The sequence below is a fragment of the Falco cherrug genome, chromosome 4 (genome assembly GCF_023634085.1).
Source record: "Falco cherrug isolate bFalChe1 chromosome 4, bFalChe1.pri, whole genome shotgun sequence".
Taxonomy (NCBI): domain Eukaryota; kingdom Metazoa; phylum Chordata; class Aves; order Falconiformes; family Falconidae; genus Falco; species Falco cherrug.
Window position 1 is genome coordinate 33,325,356 of NC_073700.1, and position 17,191 is coordinate 33,342,546.

The 17,191-nt window shown below is 42.8% G+C and overlaps 2 protein-coding genes across 4 annotated transcripts in view; one reads left to right on the forward strand and one right to left on the reverse strand.

The window, feature by feature from the left end:
* On the forward strand, positions 1–15,204 carry RAC1 (Rac family small GTPase 1). 2 transcript variants are annotated; one of them, XM_055707304.1, is made up of 7 exons: positions 1–229; positions 6,985–7,056; positions 8,463–8,580; positions 10,784–10,840; positions 12,464–12,526; positions 13,263–13,422; positions 13,588–15,204. In XM_055707304.1, exons 1-7 carry the CDS (start codon positions 195–197, stop codon positions 13,716–13,718), a joined length of 636 nt encoding a protein of 211 aa, XP_055563279.1. In that variant the 5' UTR covers positions 1–194; the 3' UTR covers positions 13,719–15,204. The 2 variants fall into 2 exon arrangements, with proteins under 2 accessions (XP_055563279.1, XP_055563280.1); XM_055707305.1 differs by lacking the exon at positions 10,784–10,840.
* Positions 14,705–17,191, reverse strand: part of DAGLB (diacylglycerol lipase beta) — a 14,144-nt gene continuing 11,657 nt past the window's right edge. For both annotated transcript variants that reach the window (XM_055707302.1, XM_055707303.1), the window contains exon 15: positions 14,705–17,022. In XM_055707302.1, the coding sequence (XP_055563277.1) occupies positions 16,830–17,022 (193 nt within the window). In that variant the 3' untranslated portion in view covers positions 14,705–16,829. The remainder of the gene's footprint in view (positions 17,023–17,191) is intronic.

A 17,191-nucleotide genomic window follows, 5' to 3' on the forward strand; every position in this document is an offset into this window, starting at 1 on the left:
GTGGAGCGGCCGCTTCCTGTTTCCCCGCAGTCCTCCCTCTCCCCGCCTTGGGTGGTGGCCGCTGCCTCGTCCCCGCTGCCAGGCACAGGGCGGAGGCGGCCGCGACCCGGTGCGGAGACCGCCGCCGGCTCCCTTCTTGCGCGGCCCTCCCCGCCCCGCTCAGCAGCAGCACCCGCCGCCGCGGCGCAGCCCCGATGCAGGCCATCAAGTGTGTGGTGGTGGGCGACGGGTAAGTGTGAGGGGACCCCTCGGTCGGGCCCTCGCCATGAGGAGCTCCGCCGGCTCCCGGGGGCTGGAGGGGGGGCCCGTGGGGCCGGGAGCGGCGCGGGACGCCCGGGCCCCGCCGCAAGTTGCGGGCGCCCCCGCGGCGGGGCTCGGGCGCGGCCGTGCGGCCCCTGAGGGGCGCGGGGGCTGGCCGGGGTCGGCGGCGAGGCGGGGGTGGGGGCGAGTGGGTGGCGGCCGCGGCTTCCTGCCGGTGGCGGGGGAGGGGAGGGAAGCGTGGGGCACGGCGGGGAGCGCTGCGAGCAAATGGTGGCCGCCGCGGCAGCGGGCGGCGGGGCTGCCGCTGGGGTGTCCCGGGGCGGCGGGGCCCCCGGTGCTGGCTTCCCCCCGAGCCCCGGGTGGCGGCTGGGGATGGCGCCCCGGGGGTGGGCGCTGTGGCGGGGGCCGGGTGACTCGCTGGCGCTGAGGGGAGCGGCTGCCGCGGGCGGGGGGTGTGCGAGGCCTGGGCGGCGGGGCGCCCCCTCCCCCCCCCCCGCACCCGTCCCGCGCAGCGCTGGGCGCGCCGGAGCGGGCCGGGTGTGCTGGGGAAAAAACTTACCGCGCTTTAACGATAGGAGAAATTTCATATGGATTTGAAATACCGTTTGTGAAAGTAACACGCTGCTGTTTGTAGCTTAATTTTTGGCATCCGATTCTTGCAGTAAAACTAAGCGAAATGCGCTGAACTCTAAGCGGGTCAGAAACGCTTGTGAGCAGGGGCTGCTTTCTGAGTGTGTGCGGCTGGTCTTGGGGGCTCCTGCCTAAAGGGGGCTAATAAAGCACTTGGAATACGAATAATCAGCGGTTTACTTGCTGCAAAGAACTGTTAGACCTACAGCGTTCTAATATGGTGTTGCTAATATGTGAAACAACTCGAGGATGCTTTGTAGGATAGAGGTAACCTAAGTTTAGCTGTTGGATTTCAACGCGAGGAATGCTGGAATTGTGGCGAGGAAAGAGTTTGTGTGTTTGCTACTTTTGAATATCCTCCATGATGCTATTCCCCCCAAGTCAGAGGCGTTCTTTCTCTTACTGGATGCTAGAGCTCAGGGGAGCATCATAGGCCAGCTGGAAAACAAGACTTGTCTTACACAGTTTGAGAGGTTTTGGGTTTTTTTCCCCCCTTAGGAGAAACAAAAATGCCAGTGTAGGCTGAGCATAATTGGTATCACAGCAAACTCCTGTAGATGACAGAGGAGTGAAGTGTAGCTAAATGGTCTTGCCACTGCCTGCAATTTCACGTGGTGGCTTAATCTTCAAATTATTTGTGTGTGGTTTTTTTTTTTGTGGTTTGTTTTTTAAGATGTACCTTTCCTAAAAAGTATGGTTGAAAGATAAATTTACTCTGTGTGACCGATTTGTTTTGACTTGCTGTGTAAGATTTTGAGCAATATGAACATGAAGTGGTATCTTGACAAATTAAGACTTTTCATAGTAAAGTAATTCTTTGATTCCAGATAGGATAACTATGGTTATATTGATTTTTAAAACCAACAAATTTGCTTTTCGACTTTTTTTTTCTTAATTCAACTGAACTGTGTTTGTGGCAATGCTGTAAATAAATGCAATGCATCATTTTGGGTGGGGGAAAAGTTCAGTCTACTTCCTCCACTAGATTTGAGAACTCAGCACAGACAAACTGTATAATATTCAGTAATGCATTCAACGAAAGAGTTCTTTACATCATTTGCTTTGTAAACCATCCCAGTTCCTAACATGTTTATTGCTGTTTGTCTTGGAAATGAAAGCAGTGTAATTCTGCCTGAGTTTTGTACATATGTGTGAACAAAATACAGTGGTTCAATTTGTTTTCCTTCTTCCTTAGTTAGAAGCAAGTATCTCTTAAGGCTCCATTCAGGTACAGTTGCTCATTTTTGGTAGCTTTGTATCATTCTCCATTCAGTGTTTTTAAAACATACTTAACTATGTTTCTCTGCGCCGCTGCTTCAAAAGTTCAACCATTACAGGTATTCTAGGAGATGTGTAGTGTTTGGCTTAGATAAGGCTAAAGCCTTAGTGTTTCTGTAAAACAATGCAAGTTAAAGATTTGCTCACGTAATATAAAACTTGGGTATTGTTTTATGTACCCTGCACAAAGATCTGCTAGGAACAAAATAAAGCTGTAGAAGTACCTGTGTGATTATTCTTCTCTTAATTTGTCAATGTGTAGGCTTTCTCATAGGTAACTCATGTTTGTTCTTACAGCTTTGGTTAGTATCTGTTTAGGCAATTAATTTGACTAGAAAAACATGGCATGTGTGTTAGTTGGCTATCATACCCTTTTTTCTTCACTGTGAGGGTGGTGTTGGGGAAAAATAAATGGCAACTGTTGCTTTGACTTCTTGATGATACAGAGCAGTAGGAATGTGCCGGAGAAATGAAGAGTACTCCACTTGAGTAACTGCAGGAATTGCTGTTGATTGACAGTTGAGAAAAAGCATTGGTGTAAGTTATTTTTAGCAGCTTTTGTTTTCACTCTGAAAAGGCAGCTGTTAAGTGGTGTGAAGTCTCCAGTGATGTCGGGGAAGTTCTGCTAGAAATGGTCACACTTTGCACTCTTTTGTAGGCATTTTTTAATTATAGAAATACTGTAAGAACAAGAGCAGTGAACTAAGAGTCCCTGTTGGGAATTCTGCTTAACTTGAGGCCTTACCTGCTAAAGCCATACTGTATTTGATTTGATAGCTTGTTGAGATAGCTTTGATTTGATAGATTTGTTGAGAAGCCGGGGGGTAGGGTAATCGGCTCCTTGTTGAATGTAGTGCAGTGTTTGTGTAAGATGCTGGACACATCATGTCCCTCCAGTGCAATCTGTAGAGAGTACAGTGACTTGAAATTTAGGAACTTCTGTTACCAAACTTGTAAAGTAAAAAAAAAAAAAGGCAGCATTGTAGGTACTGAACAGCATATTTAGGAGAGGGTGTGTCACAGCGAGTAAAACAACTTATCTGGCAGAGCTGTATGTAACTAAACCTACTCTAGCAAGAATACTGAACTTTTTGATCTGAGGGTGCTACTAGAGGAATCTCAGCTACTGTTTAATATTTGAGTGAAGACCTGGGCTGTTGTGCATGGTGTCTGCTAAGGGAGGTAGTTCGTGTGGATCAGAGAAAGAAAAATGACATAAAGCTTTTTATGAAGGCTGCTGCCTGTTTGCAGGTATCTGTGTTTCCAGAATTAAACCAGTCAGTACTTTAGCTGGCCTCCACTACCATGGCTGCAAATGGGAACTAAATTCTCCCAAGCAGTTTTTAGTGGCAGGAGGTTCTCGATGATCTGTGCAGCTCTGGTGCGTTTATGGTGGAAGAAATGCTGGTGCAGGTCCTCCAATGGCATTTTCATTGCGTCTTGTGGCTCCCGGCAGCTCTAATGCAGTGGGGAAACTTCATAAAGCTTGTTAGTGTAAATAAGGCCAGGAAAGAGATGACATGTTTTACTTTCAAGAATTAATACAGATGCAGTTATATAAATACATTAATTCCTGGATGGTACCTGCAAGCAGTAAGAGACTCGGTACCGTCTTTTGTAAGCCTTTTGCTTATTAAGTGGTTAAAACACTGGATTTCTGTAGGCCATATTTTAAATTACAGTCAAATGTTACTAGTTTCATTTATGTAATAGTGGGTGGACAGAGCTATGATTAAGTAGTTGCTAGAAATCTTGTTATGACTAATCTCGGTTTGGTGTTATTTTAGTTTCTTAGTCTTGGCCTTTACATACAGAGATTTATATTTTGCCAAACAGTTGGAACTCTCTTTAGGGGAGTTGCTTTAATACAGAAGTTGAAAGTATCAAAAAGTTGATAAAATACTTAGAGGATGTACTTTATTTATAATGGTAGGCATTGGTGTTTATTTTTAAGGCCGGTGACCATAATGATCTGATTTGTAGGGCGGTGAGCCAAAAGGCAAGGGAAGCAGGAAACCTAGATGGAGCAAGTCTGAAACAGGGTTGTTGAACGTGTTTGTTCTTGTTTAAATTACTCTGGCCGATTGGTGCTGCAGAAACACACTACAGGCACTTCCAGGCTTGGAATGAAATCTCTCGCCACCTCCTTCCTGCGCTGTTCTGATTAGCCAGAGCAGACTCACCAGTTTCAGTGCAAGGTGAGCAAAGGAGCCTGGGTGCAGAGAAAAGTTCTTGATCCACTGCTGAAAACGGTTGAGTTCGACATTAGTTTGTTAGCAGCTTAGATGACCTGTAATGAAATTACTGGAAAATGAAGCGTCAGACCAACAGGTTCTAGAAGTGTGAGAACACGTAACGTCTGTGCCTAAAGAAATTTCCCAAAGAAGCTGATGGCTTTTGCCCCTCTTGGGATTTTGAAGGTTTTCACATTGTCCTTTGTAAGCTGGACCAGAGTAACCTGCTTTATAGCGTCGTGAGTGCAGTTCAGCAATATATTCAAACGATCTAACTGATAGCTCAGGGAGCTAAAATAGCAAGTTGTCCTTATGGGGGAGGCGGAGTGAGTAGCTTCCCTTAACTCCTAGTTCCAGCTTGTTACAGATTCAGTGAGTGCTAGTGCAAGAGATAAGATGGCATCTTCTCTTTTGACAGCTGTTTAAATTAGTTAGTTGCATTCTCTGCTCCCTGATTCTTTCCCACAGAAGTTTTTGAAGGGCAAATCCCTCCCCTGCTTTTGAACACAAGTGTGTCTTAAGGCTGTTACTACAGGAGAACCTTCAGAGATTGTGCTTCTCAAGAACAGAGTTAAATGCCCCCTCTTGTTGTGTCTTGGTAAAAGAGAGTGCATGCTGAAAGGAAAAAAAAAAAAATCCAAACCAAATGCCTCAGACTGTGCAAGGAGCTGACATCTAGTTTCCTTAGAAGCAGCTGTGAAAAGTAATGTGGAAAACTGCCTGGTATGATCAGAGTGAGCTGCAGCAGATGGGATGTTAAGCTAGGTGTCAGATGAGAAACATAAAATTACAATTAAAAAATGGGCTTGTAAGATAAAATCCTAGGTAATTTTGCACACTGAAGCAATTTTTCCATAGCTCAGGCATTTAAGCTGATGTTGTCAGATGCTGCTATCAAGTAATGTCTTGGGCTAAGGCAGTATGGAACTGCTTGAAGTTTAATGGACACTTGTTACAGATTGAGCTACAACGTACGGGCTAACTTGTGGTTGTGACAAAGCTCAAATTTACTTAACCTGGCTTAAACTGTGAGTCACTAGGCAAGGGTGGTTGGTTAATATTGAGTGTGAAATCATTTTAAATAATGTTTTAAAGACACCCTTTGGGAAGGGACAGTTCACGTGCTTCCAAATAAAGAGAAGAAATGCAGTGACTTAAGTGGATGTTACATAGTAAAATTCAGATAGGAATGCCTCAAAACGCTTGCAGCTGGAGAAAGCCCTTCACTAAAGCTTATTGCTGAGTTACTTTTTTTTTTTTTTCTTCTGCAGAAGCTAAAGGTTAATAGGGTATTTTTAGTAATAGCATTTAGTTCTCGGGGGTTTTTTGTTTGTTTTGGTTTTATATTAACTGTAGTTCTAGACTAAAACTGTAATGAGTTCCTTCAGCTTGTGAAAGATTTTGTTCAGGAGGCTCGTGAGTCAAGCCTAACACTAATGGCAAGATTATATGTGTGAGTACAGTATGGTTTCACAGTTACTGCTGACTTGCTTTGAGCAAATCCTTGTATGATAAAACATCTGCAAGACAATGCATTTTTCCTTGTATGGGAGTTTGTCTGGATCAGGAGTGATCAGGGAAGACTGTAAGGCTAGCTGGGCACTATTGCTTTTGAGGAACTAGTTGCACACTCACCCCTGGAATCTCTCGCACTGTTAAAAGGATTATGCGCTTCAAGTGAGAAGCCAGCCTGGGAACCCGTCTGCAGTGTTAGAAACACACTTTGTAGGGTCTATTTTAAAAAAGAAATGTCTGCTCTTGTGTCTTCCAACCCTTTGACTGAAACTAACACAAATTCAGTGGTGTCGTTAATCTGATGTTTGACTTGAGATATAAGATGCGGGGAGGGAAGGAGCTGGCTGCCAGAGTTTTGATGGAAACCTGGAACAGAACCTTCTCCTGCCCCCATTTGAGGCTGTTCAGAGTTGGATTGGTGGGGAAAGGTTTTGTGTTCCAAGCTCTCCAATATTGGAATGTAATTTATAGATAAATCAGTTAATGAAATGTTTGAATAGTTGATGAATGCATGTGGGGGGTAATTTTGCAATAGCAATAAATATTGTGAGGATTATACTTATTTTTTTATTTGCTCCTCAAATACTCAAAAGTAACAGTGTGTTGGGAAATAGTATTTTCAAGCTTTTTCAAACTTTACTTATGTGAAAGTATACCATTTCCTGGAAAAGATAACAGTTTTGGTATTGTGTAAAAGGTATCTGGAAATACTTTTCAGGGTCATCTTTAAATTCAGGGAGCTGGAGTAAGGCAGTGTTGAGTACTAATACCTGCAAGTCATCTGACTGAATAGTCTCATTAATACTTGTGGGTTCTTTTTGTCTAAAGATTAACAAAATTTGGTAATTTACTAGTTTTAAAAATGGATGTTTATATTAGGTGTGTTTGTATTGCCAGCAGTTTTAAGGCTACAGTCTCTTAGCTGTTTTCTTGCACAATAGTGACTACTGACAGTCAGTTGTTCCTTGGGTGGCTGGATGTAATCGGTCTTCTTCCCTAAAAGCAATATTATTTCTCATTGTTCAAGGTGAATGTGTTTTACATGTAAACTTTCTCTTTTTTACAGTGCTGTAGGTAAAACATGCCTACTCATCAGTTACACAACCAATGCGTTTCCTGGAGAATATATACCCACTGTGTAAGTATTTATAAAATCCCAAGAACTCATTTTTGTCAACTCCTCCGTGGTTACTGCCGTTCCATATTCCTTATTTGAATTGGCTGCGAGCACCCCCCAGATTCATCTTCAGTGTTTAACTGAGTGTCTCTGTGTGTGTAAGGAGAAGCACTTTGGGCTTTTACTGCTCAGCACAGTCATAGCAGTGCTTGTTCATGCTCCATCAGCTTTGCGCCTCTGCTCTCTAGGCCTACTGGGGACTCTGAGTTTATTGGGGACTAATATTTACTAACATTTTATCAGATGCTGTTCTCTTTAAAATTCTGTGTTATTTCTGTCTTCAGTATCATTCATAATAAGCAGTCCCAAGGCTGAACAGCTTGGAAAACATCATATCATCAGAAATGGTTGCTTATATGACTAGAGATTTTTTGTTTTATTTGTTCCTTCTACTTTTTTGTGCTACCGCCCATCCTGTGCTAAGCCAGCCACAGCTCTGTAGCTCCTTAGACAAGATTGTGGGGACTCATTTATTTTGGTGCTTCCCACTTTCCTGCATGTAAGGATTTGTCAGTATCAGTATTAGTGTAGTTCTCTTTTTGAGTGCCTGGTGTGGGGAGGGTTCTGTACATGAGCAGCTGCTTTGCCCTGTTTGGATATGTCTATGCTTATCTGGCTATCTTGCTGTTTGTTAAGTATTGGTGAGTTTTTCAGATAACACAATACATTCTAATGGGATTTACAGATGACTCGCATTACCTTTCCAAGGCCTTGTCGTAATTACTCCTGTTTCCTTATTTTGGTCTTAAAATTCAGATTTTTGCATTATAGTATGCTTGTGTTCCCAGTGAACTTCATTCATTTAGCCTTAACAAGTCATTAAAACCTCTGTGCCTGCAGTAGCAGTGAGATAAAAACTACACCTGTACTGGCCACTGGTAATTAACTTTGGTATTTCATTGGAGGGGGTTTTGATTAGCAGCATTAGTAAGCCGGTTTTTTTATTACCTGCTGTTGGCATTGAGAATTCCTTGGTTGTTGCTCATGTATCTTCTATTTTAAGTCTTACAAAACGAGACAGATTAACTTGTTGAATGTCCCACTAAGACTGGAAAGTGTTTGCAAAGTGCATCACTTGCTTCCCCCCAGTTACTGAGATTAGCACTTCCTTTGGAAGAGCGGTGAAATAGATGACTTCGGCACAGGCTGGACCAAGTCTGCTGTGCTTATTTTTTCCTTCCATTACCCGAACCAGGCTCAGTATTTAAAGAACAACTTTACTGTTTCTGGGGAGCAGAAAGATGCAATAAAAATGTTTCCGTTTGCAGTGTTCCCAATTAGAACTCTGTAGGAAAAAGTCCTTGGGTGCCCTGTTTTACTGCAAGTCTGATGCAGCTAACTTTTTTTTAATTTATTTTATTATTTAGCTTTGACAACTACTCTGCTAATGTAATGGTTGATGGAAAACCGGTCAACCTGGGTTTGTGGGATACAGCTGGTCAAGAGGACTATGACAGACTACGTCCGCTCTCCTATCCGCAAACAGTAAGAACTACAGTGTGAAACTAGAAAGAATCTGTACAGCTTTGTCTTAACGTAAAGTTTATTTTTTGAACGCAAGGCCAATGTTGTCACATCTGGAGTTGGATTTCTTAGTGACTCACTGCAAGCTACCTTCCTTCGTCCTGTGTGCTGTAGCTGTAGTGTTAAATTTTTGATGTGTGTACAGTTGTACAAATGTTAAAATTTGCATGCTTGCATATTTGCGTGCACTGATACTTGTTGGCTTTTGTGTAGTTGCAGCCTCAGAAGCAGCTAGAATGCTTGTTGTTAAATGTAACACCCCCCCAGACAAAACCAAAACCCCTTGGTGAATAGTCCCATCAGCTAGTCCATTGATGTTAAGGTCTGTCTGCCAAAAGCAGGGTTTGTTTTTGTTTTTAGGCTAATGTTTGGCTGCAACCTGACACTGTCACTGCTAAGCACTTGATATTGTTTAGTCTCTGTGAAGATGTTGCAAATATGAAAGAGGCAGTAGTGAATGAAGATATTATTGGTATTGACAGAGGCTGCTCGGAGCTTTCAAATGTACTTAAGCCCGTGGTTATTTTATTATTTACTGTAGTCTGTGCTGTAACATCACTACAAATGTGCTTCTGTCTTCTGTGCTTGCAACTGGTTAAGTCCTGTCTGTGCGCTGCATCTTTCCTTGTGTAAGGAAAATGCTGAAGTAATCCGCTCTTTTCTTCCCAGTTTGACTTCGCTACAGTTAATCTTTGTAGACGCTGGTTTTCTAGTCTCCAGAGCTGTTGCTTATATATCTGGTGGGGCTGTGCTTTAAGTAAAGGCGTTTTTTTTTTTGCATTAATTACTGTTGTTGTTAATGGTCAAATATATGTTCAATGCTGATAATGTAAAATGCAGAATTGTGCCAGTTACTGCACAGCATAACTGCTTTCTTGAATAATACATATCTCATTTAAGGAGCTCTGGTGCTTTTTTAGAGAACTGTCTTAATTCACAATTTTCCTTAATTCGCTGCTCACTAACTCTTACAGTTAGGCTTTCCCATCAGTTACGATACCCAAGATAGATATGAACTCGTCAGTTATAGGCATCTCTGCTAGAAATGCGAAATATATCTTTCCTAGGAAGAGAGACGATGGAAGGCTGTTTTTCTCCAATACTTAAACATTTATAGGATACTTAGAACTTAAGCTTTACTTAACATCATAAAAATATTTTTTAAAAAGTGTCTCAGGGTATAAAAAGATATGCATGTGCGTGTCTTAAGCCTGCTAAAATAACTGTGGCTTTCTGATAGACTCCAAAAGAATTCTATGTCAATCTAAGCATATTTTTGGGGAAAAAAATTGCTTCTGTACAAGCATGTGTAACTGTTAAGGTTTGAAGTCTTTCCAGTTATTTGGATTGTTTTATACAGCAGAGGATGAAACAGGGTGGTAAGTCTTTAACTTCTAATGGAGCAGTCTTCAGATTCTAGATTGCGCAACATGCAAGACCCATCATCACTTACAGGACAAAAACCCCATGAAACGAACAAAGCATAGAGGAGGAGGGTGGAGCTGATGATGAAGCCCGAGGTTTTAGGATCTGCGTTCGGCCTCCCTCTTCCTTCACTGTGCTGTGTGAAACTCGCCCCTCACATGTTCTTGGGGCCCTCTGTTTCTTGTGCACTTGAAGGACCTTCTGGGCAGGGTGAAAGCAGGTGTTGCTGGTGACTTGGCCAGTAGGTGTACCTCTGTTGGTCACCCAGCAGTTCAGCAGCTGGTAACTTCACAGGAAGGACTTTGCCTTAGTGGAGGAGTTAATTTGTATCTTTCTTCCCCCTCCTTAAAATATACAGGAATTTAATACCTTCTCCTGAATGTATTTGAAATCTACCAGTGTCTCAAAGTATTTGGGGAAGGAAGCAGTTGGGAGAAAGGGTGGTTAACTGTGTTTGTTCAGGAGACCAAAGCAAAAAGAAAATTCAGTTAGGAGGATGCTTCCCCTGGAGGTTTGCTCTTGCAAGTTCCCTCTGCCAGTGCAGGCAGGCATCGACGGGTTTCTGGGGAAGCCTGGTGGTCTGGTCTGGGTGCAGGTGGTTGGTTGTGCCGAGTAACAGGGCAGCGTCTCTCTTAAGAAGAAAAGCCACATTGCGAGTACTTGTGAGCACAAATTGCTGCCTGAGAACCTTTTCCCTTAAATCCATTTTAGGAGTAACTTTATCTCCTACTGTTATTAGGTTGGAGGAACCAATGGTAAGAATATATCTTCCAGTCTGACAGATCAACCCATTGCCGTATGTAAAACTTTAAATAAACTTCAGTTCCAAGTTCTGTCATCTTGTCTTGCCTATGATAGTGATAAATTGGCCCCTATTTTTTAAACAACTACTTTTCTTGGAACTATCGAGTTGCAAGTCTGAGAACTCTGTTACCAAATCTCCTTGTGAGTTGTCAAGACTAAACCATTTCTTACAAATAAATACCTTTTCCTCCTATTTATGAAGATTGGTAGTGTGAAAGACACCTGAAATCTACGAATAATTCCACGTGGTTACACTGGATTTTTTGATCTCTGGAGCCAGTGAAGGAGAGAGTCTGCATAATGCGCAGACCGACCTTCAGTCACCACAAACCTGCAGAATTGGAAAACAGAAGTAGTGGCCATAGTATCACCTTATTTGATGTTGTTTCTTTCTTCTTCTGGGACGCTGCTACGGAAACTTGTTGGGGTGATGCATGAACAACTGGGTTGCAAGTGCTTAGCAGTGCAGATGTCAGATGCTGACCTAACAAAATGCCTTGAAATGCAGCACAATCAACTAACATTCTGAAACATCTGATTCTTTAACACATTTGGTACCGGCATAAGTACGGATGCAGAGGTACGTGGGGGGAAGCTGGGCTTGTTCGAGAGATGCTTATTGAGCTCAGGGTCATACGGTAAGACGATAAGTCTTCATCAGCTTAGGCAATTAATTTTGTAGTTATTCTGTGTGCTTGTAGAGTGCAGGTTGAAGTGTACACTGTACAGCAGTTAGTGTAAACATGTGCTCTAAGCTACATTTACTCTTAAGGATCTTTTGCCTTCAGTTGAAAAGGGAGATGTGCAAGATCCCTAAAAATGCCCGCTTTTCTCTCTTCTTTCTCATTATTTAGAAGGGGAAGGAGGGAGCTTTGAGGTTTTTAATACCCTTCTCACTCCTAATCTAGTTATAGAGAAATTCTGAAATCTCTTTCTTACTGATATTCAGAAGAAGTGACAGTTCTACAAGATTATTCCGATTTGGGCATGGAAGTAATAATTGTAGACATTATCATAGTTTGTTTTTTTTTTTTAATTCTATACTGTATACTTTGCCTCTGCAAGTCAAGACTAGAGTAGTACGTTAATAGTCTATTCATATTTTTAAAAATCAGTGCCAGTGGTTAACATGTTTGCAACATCCTGTGCTGATGAGTTACACGTAAAGGCTTAAATCACTCTAGGGTCTGCAGAGAGCATCCAGCCCTGGGTTAGGAGCCAGTCTGGTGGCTCCTCATTGCTCCCTGTGTTTTGTCAGGGATCTGAAGTATTTTGTGGGGTTTTTTTTCTGAATGTTGGTGAGGGAGAAGAAGTGACACTTAGGGGGAAAAAAGTTTTTGGAATGCAACAGTGTAAGCATCTTAGTGGCTGGCCACTGCAATAGCTGGTTATGAACTTGACTATGATCTGTCTGTTGGCGTCGTCCCCCCTTTTGTGTCTGCTTGTAGCTGCCTGGGAATGGATTTCCCACTGGGAAAGCCCCTCTGTCGTGTGCAGCTGTATCGCTGACCTTGCCTGTGGCAAGTGTGATACAGGTGCTGGGGTTATTGGCCTTTTCATGCCGTTTTTGTAAGGGTTGCTCTGCTGGGCTGACTTCTACCACCTTGTTTTGTAGGATGTCTTCTTAATCTGCTTTTCCCTTGTGAGTCCCGCTTCCTTTGAAAATGTCCGTGCTAAGGTAAGTACGAGCTGCTATCGTGTTATTTCTATAAGCATTCGACATACTGTTTGCTTTACAACAGTGGCTGGAAAATATTAGGTGGTTTTAAAAAAATTCTTTTTTTGGCAGGCAATGTGAAATTTAGTTTGAAAAGACAGAAATCTATTTACCTAATTGATAAGCTGTGGAAGTTCAGGGCATGTGAAACACTCCCAAGTATGAATTGGATTGATGAATCCTTGATGCATTGATGGGATAACAGTAATTCAAGAGTGTTCAGCCAACAAGGTGCTAAAATTGCAACCAGCACCTTTCCTTTCAATGCACTTTAAAAAAAAATATTAAAAAGCAAACGCATCTAAGAATCAGGTTGATACACTTGTTTCTTGCATCAGCCAGCATTCTACCACATATGCTGCTGCTGTTGCAGTCTTTCATGTCCTTAGACAACTCATCTGTACGGCACGGTGGAGACTTCACAATTAGGAGTAGTCTCCAAGGGCTAGGGAAGTGCAGGGTGGGGGGTTCTGTGATGTGTGGAGAAAATACAGCCCTTAATAGGGTGGATTTTCACAGTCAAAATACCTGTTGGCTTCACTAAAACTCGCTGCAGTTGTATGTTCTTTCCTACTACTGCCTTACGAGGTCTTACATTCCCTTTACTCTTTGACTACCATGAAGGACGCCGAGCCTTTCTGTCCAGAGCCTTCACGGAAACCTGCCCCCCCCCCCCCCCCCCTCTGTTTTTTTGCAGTGGTATCCTGAGGTGCGGCACCATTGTCCCAACACCCCCATCATCTTAGTGGGTACCAAACTCGATCTCCGGGATGATAAGGACACTATTGAAAAACTGAAGGAGAAGAAGCTGACTCCTATCACCTACCCACAGGGCCTTGCCATGGCAAAAGAGATCGGTATGATGGTGATGGCGTGTTATTGTTGACTTAATCCAAATTTTGCTTGTGGAAGATGCTGTACCCTTAATTAAAATAAAGGCCTGGCTTTTGTTGCGGAGTTAGCTAAAGTGGTACTGCTCTAACTGGAAAACTGCTTTGTAAACTGCCTTTTGCTTTCCACAGGTGCAGTGAAATACCTGGAATGCTCAGCACTTACGCAGCGAGGCCTCAAGACAGTGTTTGATGAAGCTATCCGAGCAGTTCTGTGCCCCCCTCCTGTAAAGAAGAGGAAGAGAAAATGTCTGCTGCTGTAAACGTTACCCTCCCCCACCCCACTCCAAACCCTGTGCTTTGCTCGGAACAATGGAGCATTCACACTCAATGCCAAGTTTTTCTGTTATAAATTAGTTCTCTTCCATAAATTCTAGAACCAATCAACAATTTCAGTTTCATTTGTTTAAAAGTGTGGAAGTCACCTTGCATTCTTTTAAAAGCAAACTCTGGAAAAGTCAAACCTATGTAAAGCCTTATTTTTAAAATCCTGTTCTTGCTCAATTAAGTGTTGCCAAACTATCTGCTGAACTAAGTTGCATTGTTGTGCTACAAACACTAAGCACTAAACTTTTTTAAAGATTCTTCTTGAAGATTACTCTAATTTCTGGTAGGAAATGCAAAAACACTTTCTAGTTTTTCACAGTAAGTAACAGTACCGGGTAATTAGCAAAACACTGCACTCTAATGTGTTTTCTTATTAAATGTTTTCTCAACCTAGTCATTGCCTAGTGTTGTGTATCAAACCTGGATCTCTGACAATGACTGACACTCTCGAGTCACAGTGTAAAATGCTTTATCGTTGGTAAGGGCTTGGTTGCAATCTAGTTCTTGCTGCTGTGATTTTAAAAATAAATAAATAACTATTCTTACTGAAGTGTATCTAGTCCTTTTGACAGCATTGTATTGTGGTGGATTAATGAAATAGTGGGTTGGAGCCGATGCTAGTGCCAGACAGTATTTCCACACTGTACAGATGACTTACACTACACTGCCAGGGTAGTTACATGGAATTAGTTGATTTTTTTAGTGCAGGTTGAAGTTGGTGACTGTTTTCCCAGAGGTGGAGTAGTGGAAGAGAGGTTGGTGTCCATAGGTAAATTCCTTTGAATTTCAAGGAGGGCATTCATTTATGTACAACTCTGAACCAGCCACTCCCACAACTGTTGTGTGGTAAATGCTTTTCTTGTAGAATCTCTTCTTACTGAGCAATATAACTTGTATTTTAAAACCTTTCTGGTGATAGAAATTTGCTTTTTTTTTTTTTTGTGTAGAGTAGAACATTCAAGCATATCCTCATTTTCCTGTTACTTCTGACCCAGTAAGTTATATGCTTTCTGAGGTGCTTTTAGTCTTATTAACTAGGTGTAAAAATCATGTGAAGCAGCTTTACACATTTTAGTAATTTTTATATTTTAAACCTCTACAAACCATGAATCTTCTCAAATATTATTTGCAAGACATCCCCACCACTGTAACATGACTAATGCAGATGAGTGTTCTTTATGTCACTACATGTCCGTGTGCAGCATAGATTGAATAATGGTAACTTGGGTCTGTGAGGTTCTGTAAATTAGTGCTAATGTTCTGTACATTCTAAACTGGCAGGAATATGATGTTGAACTACACCCTTCAACCACTAAAGCAAAATTTAAAAGTTGCGAAATTGTGACATTTTTACATTGATCTTTTGCTAATGCAATTAGCAGTATGTTTTGCATGTATGACTTAATAAATCCTTGAATCACATGTGTGGTGATGTCTGAGTTTCTGAGCAAGCATTCTCATTCCTGTACTGCTATGAGTGCATGTTCTCCCGGAGCCAGCAGCAGTGTGGTGTGCTTGTCTCCTCAGGGCCGTGTGTGCTTAACCACAGGCTCCTGCTTGTGCACAAGAATTAAATACAGTATGCAGCCACATTTTTTCAGAGGCCCTGCACTATTTGAGTTGTTACTAGCTGCTGCTGAGAGCCAGGGGAGAAAACCCCCACCTGTTTCACTATTGTATGCAAACAAAAGTGCTTTTCTTCTAAAACTGTTACTTTAATGGTTTGTAAAATGATGGCACTGGTGCAGTACAGCTTGTGCTTAAATGCCTCAGATTTTAGCCGTTTAAATCTGATAGCCATGCTGTGTTTGTTAGCTGCCCTGTCTCCAGGGCAGTAGCAGGCAGTCCTGCTGCTCTCTCCTCTCCCTAGAGGCTGGTCCTGCTCCACAGGCAGTGGCAGGGGACACCGCAGCACCACTGGGGCCTGCCTGGGGTGCTGCCAGGCCCTTTGCTGCTGGTGTGGACTTACCTTGCTGCACTGCATCTAGCTCTGAACAGCTATAAAATAGTAAGCAGCATACCTGAATGTAAGAAGACAAATTTTTAGAGTGCATTTTATTTTGTCTCCGCATTAAGTATCACAGCAAGAACACCCACTCACATCACATCATATTAATAAGAAATGCTGCTGAGCTTTAAAACAAAAAGAGTTAAGATAGTTGTACACTAGAAATGAGAAATTCATTTTTAAAATCCGTACAACTGGTTGTACATTTTTGGCAGAATTAGGTAGGCGCTCTCAACAGTTGGAGCTAGAGCTAGTGACTAATATATATGAACAATACAATTTTTTTTTCCTTCTCATAAGTAGTTACAAGATTAGTTTGAAATCAATAAAAATAATCATGTGGATCAACAAATACAAAAGACGGGTAGATTAAAGAATATTGCACATGTATATCCGAGCAGCATTTCACAACACCATCCCTGCCACGCCCCTATCTGTAAGAAAAACAGTGCAATCAATCAGAACTGCCTGATTAAAAACCAGCATGGGTGGCCTGCCCGCTGCCACCAGCTCGCTCACTTACCCACCTCCAGCCACTGCACGGGTGCCACCTCACGTGCTGCAGCAGTGTGGTCACAGCACTCCTGTCCCGCAGCACCTGCCAGGCTTTGCAAAGGTGGGTCACGGGGTGCAGAGACAATGGTGTGAAGTGAATTCAAAGCAGAACCAGCGCTTAAAATGCCAGGTCGGACAGAGCTCTGCTCTAACACACAGGCCAAGCTGTCCTCACGCATGCACCTGCGCTGGGCAAGTATTCCGTCGAGGCCGCAGCCCGTGCGCCAGTGTACGCAGGCGTGGCTGGAGCCTGTCACACTGCTCCGTTCTGTAAAAGCTCAACTTTCAGCATAAATGGAGAATCTGTGCTTTAACCAGCACAATGTCACTCGAGGTTGCTGCAGAGGCAAGGGCATCACCACCCTTGTTTATTTTATGCAATGTGAGAAAAGTACTGAAATCCACTTAGGAATGGAAGTGGAACGTGTCCTGAATACTTGAAACCTGCAATAAAAAACCCCCACACCTCATCTTCGAGCTTGGGTTATACCACATCGGTGTTACATTCTCGTGCCTGACAAGAAATGCACGATCCATGTTCCTGAGTCAAACTGTTCAGCGCTTTGAGCACAACATCTGGCATGTGGTCTGTTATCATCTTGGGACTTATTAAAATGCTGCTGAAGACAGTTTCATTTGACCATCTTGCCGTATATTTAGTATCTGAAGAGCACAACCTAAAAAAACCAAACCACACCACAAAAAAACAATGGCTGAGATTGTCAGAACTGGTGCTTGATGCCAAGCCTGGAACAGAGAACCTGAAGACTTCTGACCTTGCTCAGGAACCAGAATGTTCTCACAGGATGAGGCGGGCTCCCAAGGAGCTACACCTCTGACCCGCAG